Below are 4,978 nucleotides of genomic sequence, written 5' to 3' on the forward strand. Positions count from 1 at the left end.
AATTGGCTTCTTTTATTAACTTCCTATTTTTATTGAAAACAAATTATAACTTCCTATTTTAAATTAGGTATAAGGTGTTAAAAAGTTCAAAATCTAAAACCAGATAAATGTAAATATAACAATAAATATACTAAAAACTATAAATAAATAAACAAATTATTATAAAAATGAGATAAGAAGAAATTTTGTATTAAATAATGTAGGTAGGTAACCATTTGGTACTCTGTGTTTGTTTTTAATAATGCTCATATGATATCATGTATTTTAAAATCGTACATATTTAGTATCCTAAACTCAAATTTAATTAATAAATTTTTACTAATTTAATCAAACTGTTGTCAATTATGTAAGGTCTAAATTTAAATTTAATTACTTAATTACATATAACTAATGACAGTTTGATCATATTGACAAAATTTTATCATTAAATCTGAGTCTAGAGTATCAAATATGTATAATTTTAAAATACAGGGTACTATATGAAAATTATTAAAAACAGAGGATACCAAAATGATACTTTGCAAAAATATAAGGTAACAAATTAGGAATTTCCTAATAATGTAATGTAATTTTCAAAAAAAAAACTTAGCCAATGGGCCACACTCTAGTCCCCTGTTTGGCACCTGAGAAAGAATAAGTAATCCCAATCCCATGTTCGGGGACAAAAAATTTGATTCCATATCACTATTAAACCTCACCACCACCAACTCAACTCACCTCAGTCGCCGTGCTTCTTCCTCACCTCGCGCCGCCTGTTCTGGTCGCCGTCGCCGTCGAGGTCGTGCCTCCAGTCGTCCAAAGTCCCCGGCGCTGCGTCTATCTCTTCGTCCATTAATTTCTTCAACGATCATATTCACAGTAAAAACCCTTAAACCCCTACATTCTTGTAATGAGCTTAGTTACTTGCAAGAATGAAATTCTTTGTTATCATTCTATTTAGGAAAAATGAATTTAATTTTAGCCTTAGTTGGTTTCACAGAAGAATGATGTGATTATTTATTTGTTATTAAATGAAAATTCCTCTGCTGGTTGAGAAAATATGTGTTTTCTTCCATGATTAGGAATTGTTTTGCCGATTTGAGAATTATTGGATGGCATACCTATAGTCGTTGATCAATGAATAATGTATCATCATGGCAATTCAAAACGTTTAAGAAAAGTTAGATCAAAAAAGAAAAAAGCACATTTAAGAAAAGGGTAACAGTCTTGATTTATGTGGAAGTATTCTACTGTTAATTTGATTATATTTATTTATTAGTTCTTTGTATTCATTGGCTGTTGTCTTTGGGTTATATTTGGTTTCTTTTGTGTACATTTTCTCATTTTCTGTCTACTGTGATGATACAGTATTTATTTGGGTTTCTAATATCTCTGAATGGCATAGAATTTCAAGAATTTAGTTTATTAATGCATACATTCTATTCTCTTAGCCTATTATTTTCAACAATGATGATGGATGTGCCTTCCTATTAATGTATGATGCATAATATATTTGAAAGCATTCTGGGATTTTACATCTTTCATAGTGTAAATGAGTTCAGACTAAAAGATGACTGCATTTTAGAAACTTAAATAAGTTGTGCAATGATACCACTTCAATCCCTCCCTTAGATAGACCATATGGAGTTTTGGATTTCTAGAATGGACCAAATAAGGACAATCTTATTCCTAAATTTGATTGTTGGATAAATTTATCTTTAGTTATACATCATCTCTTTAAATTCCACTTAGGGTGGAAACTGAAAAGCTCAAATTCCTAGTTCCAAATTTAATTTTTTTTGTTTTATTATTATAATTATTATTGTTGTGTCTGTGTTCATTGCCTGTTTAAGTATGCAGTTCCATGTTTTGAAGCATGCTTACAAGAAGTAGTGTAAACATTCAGTTGATTTACAGGTTTCATCACCTTTTATTTTGACTGCGAATATAAGAATCAAAATCTCGGAATATTTCTTATTGATTTTGGACTTCCTGTGTCATGTTAGAAGATTAGAATTTAGGGTGTGTGTTTACTAGTAAACATTCAGGTGATTTATGGGTTATATCACCTTTTGTTTTGACTTTGGATATAAGAACCAAAATCTTTGAATATTCTTTTTTTGATTTTAGACTTCCTGTGGAATGTAGGAAGATTAGAATTCAGGATGTGTGTTTAGTAGTGAACTTTTTCTTTGGAATGAGTTGTCCAATCCTCTCTAAGTTTTCTCTTTCTCTTTCTCTTTTTTCTTGCTTTGTGTGTTATGCTCTTCTTCCTGTGCTTAATAAGACTGTGCTGCTCTCATTCTAACTTCCTCTTTTGTTTTGACACCTTGCTGCAGCAGCAGTTCTGTAATGTACACGAGTCTGCAGGCTTACACTCATGTTTTTTTTTTCAATCACAAGGTTGATTCTTTTGTGTTTAATTAACAGCTTTTTGACCTGTCATTTATATTGGATTGCTAATTGGAATATCTAGGTTATTTACAGTTTTTTATATTTGTTGTTTCTATTGTTTTAGAGCACGAAATTTGGGAATCTGATCCCCGACAGGGAATTCATGCCTATAGGACATTAGATTTGATGCCTACCTTCCAGTTTACTTGTCAATTTATAGGTCTTATCTTTGTTCCTGACTGCTCTTACCGTCGTATATAGGATTAAAAGGCAAACGTTTTGTCTAATATCTTTAATAAGCAAAAAAAGAAAAGTGAAAAGGACTTTTTGGCGTGTAGTTAGTTGTAAAGAAGTTTTGTAGTTATGGTTGGAGTATCATTGGTGCAGAAATCTAATTGTGAAGTGTGTCATCCATTTTTAGGTGATTTGGGCTTAACATTGTTGTGGCTCATGTATAACGTGCATTTTATCTATCCTGAATTTGTAATGTAAATAAGTTGGTACGAGTCCTCCTTAGATTGACTAGGACTAATTCCTTATTGTTTTTAACTTTTAATTTTTGTTTTATTATCTGGATTTGCAATATAGATTCCATTTAAACTAATTCTAATCCGTGGTGTATATATGGGTTGAATGCAGACGAGCTTTAATTTGTAATGAAGAGCTCTGATGACGAAAAAGATATGGCATATGGTAATTATGTCCCAACAGAAGTAAGTCGTGGTTTAGGATATTCTGGCGCAAAATTTGTAGATGAAGTACTTAATGGTGAAAATGAACGCTGTCTCGAGAATTTTCGTATGGATAAGCATGTCTTTTATAAGTTATGTGATATTTTGCAAGCCAAAGGCTTACTGCGCCACACAAATCGAATCAAGATTGAAGAGCAATTAGCCATATTCATGTTCATAGTTGGTCATAATCTGCGAACTCGAGCTGTACAAGAATTATTTCGTTACTCAGGAGAAACCATCAGTCGCCATTTCAACAATGTACTAAATGCAGTTATGGCAATATCATTAGATTTCTTTCAGCCCCCGGGCTCTGAGGTTCCTTCAGCAATTTCAGAAGATCCCAGATTCTATCCATATTTTAAGGTAAAGAAAGCCCGAGCATTGAGCCTGATCAGTTTCTGTCTTCTGATGTGCGTTTAGTTTTTTCTAATATGTATTTTTCTTCCCTTCAATAGGATTGTGTTGGTGCCATTGATGGAATACATGTTCCTGTAATGGTCGGTGTTGATGAACAAGGGCCGTTTCGCAACAAAAATGGCTTACTTTCCCAAATTGTTCTGGCCGCTTGCTCATTTGATCTTAAGTTTCATTATGTCCTTGCTGGTTGGGAAGGTTCAGCATCAGACTTGCAAGTTTTAAATTCAGCACTCACTCGGCGAAACAAACTACAGGTTCCTGAAGGTATGTTCTTCTCATGCTACGACTAAACGGCTATGATAATTCACGATACTTCAGAATAACTTCTGCACCATCATTGATTAGAAAGAAAATAAAATGGAACTGATCTTTTAATATTGATGTTGCAGGTAAATTCTACCTTTTGGACAACAAGTATGTGAATCTGCCTGGCTTCATGGCTCCATATCCTGGTGTTCCATATCACTTGAAGGAGTTTCCTGATGGTTATCATCCTCAAAATGCAAAAGAGCTATTTAATCAGAGGCATTCATTGTTACGAAACGCAGCTGATCGAATTTTCGGATCCTTAAAAGCACGCTTCCCTATATTGATGTCGGCTCCTCCATACCCATTACAAACGCAGGTGAAGTTGGTAGTGGCAGCGTGTGCCATACACAACTACATCCGAAAGGAGGAACCGGGCGACTGGCTCTTTAAAATGTTCGAAGACAATGATTTACCACAAGAGGAGTCGCCACCGCCGCCTCAGGTGGAGGTGGAACAACAACCGATGAAGAATATCGAGAACTCTGCTTTGGACATTCATTTTGAGGATGAACAGCTAGAATTTTCTTTGCAATTGAGGGACTCTATTGCAACGGAAATGTGGAATGACTATATCAACGACATATCGTCTCTGTAGATTCCTTGCTTGAGTTGACATTTTGTTGGGCATGAACACGTCTACTTCTCCTCTTTTTTTCTTTCTTTCTTTTTTTTTTTTTCTTTTTCCAACTTCTGGGGGTGTACATTGGAACAAAATGTTTATAGAAAAGAAATATATTGTTAGAGGGCCATCTTTCTCAGATCAGGATTGTATTGAGGTTAATATTAAGTTAGCAAAGAATCATTAATATTAAGTTAGCAAAGAATCATTGTGAAACCAAACCTTTTTCTATCAGCAAATTAAACCTTTTGTAAGAAATTATATGATTCTAATACTAAAAATAGCACAAGAGTATTGTCTCTAGCTATTAATAAGCTTCTCTTTTACACACTCACCATTTTTCTCTCTTAGGAGTAGACCTTTTAAATACTCCAAATCCTATTTATAGTGTTGTCAATTATCACCTACAAGACTTCAAACTATTGGACATGCATTCATTTAAATTCAAATGACTTTTCTTGCAAGTACATTCGTCGATTTAAAATATGCACACATACATTATACACAGTATCGTGATATTAAATTA

The 4,978-nt window shown here is 33.5% G+C and overlaps 1 protein-coding gene across 3 annotated transcripts; it reads left to right on the forward strand.

The window, feature by feature from the left end:
* Nucleotides 1-663: 663 nt before the first annotated feature.
* LOC133831678 (uncharacterized) lies at nt 664-4,591 on the forward strand. Of its 3 annotated transcripts, none has more exons than XM_062262054.1 (5): nt 664-858; nt 2,319-2,382; nt 3,013-3,470; nt 3,563-3,788; nt 3,914-4,591. In XM_062262054.1, the coding sequence occupies exons 3-5, from the start codon at nt 3,030-3,032 to the stop codon at nt 4,426-4,428; spliced, it is 1,182 nt and encodes a 393-aa protein (XP_062118038.1). In that variant the 5' UTR covers nt 664-858; nt 2,319-2,382; nt 3,013-3,029; the 3' UTR covers nt 4,429-4,591. The 3 variants fall into 3 exon arrangements, with proteins under 3 accessions (XP_062118038.1, XP_062118040.1, XP_062118039.1); XM_062262056.1 differs by having other exon boundaries at nt 2,322-2,382; XM_062262055.1 differs by lacking the exon at nt 2,319-2,382.
* The last annotated feature ends 387 nt before the right edge of the window (nt 4,592-4,978 follow it).

This window comes from Humulus lupulus, chromosome 4 (assembly GCF_963169125.1).
Source record: "Humulus lupulus chromosome 4, drHumLupu1.1, whole genome shotgun sequence".
In the NCBI taxonomy this organism is placed as follows: domain Eukaryota; kingdom Viridiplantae; phylum Streptophyta; class Magnoliopsida; order Rosales; family Cannabaceae; genus Humulus; species Humulus lupulus.

What these genes read in the sequence shown, in the direction of transcription:
- LOC133831678 (XM_062262054.1), top strand. Translation starts at nt 3,030, where the DNA reads ATGAAGAGCTCTGATGACGAAAAAGATATGGCATATGGTAATTATGTC. An exon ending in GATTCTATCCATATTTTAAG is followed by an intron (nt 3,471 to 3,562) that starts GTAAAGAAAGCC and finishes TCCCTTCAATAG; the next exon opens with GATTGTGTTGGTGCCATTGA. An exon ending in CAAACTACAGGTTCCTGAAG is followed by an intron (nt 3,789 to 3,913) that starts GTATGTTCTTCT and finishes TTGATGTTGCAG; the next exon opens with GTAAATTCTACCTTTTGGAC.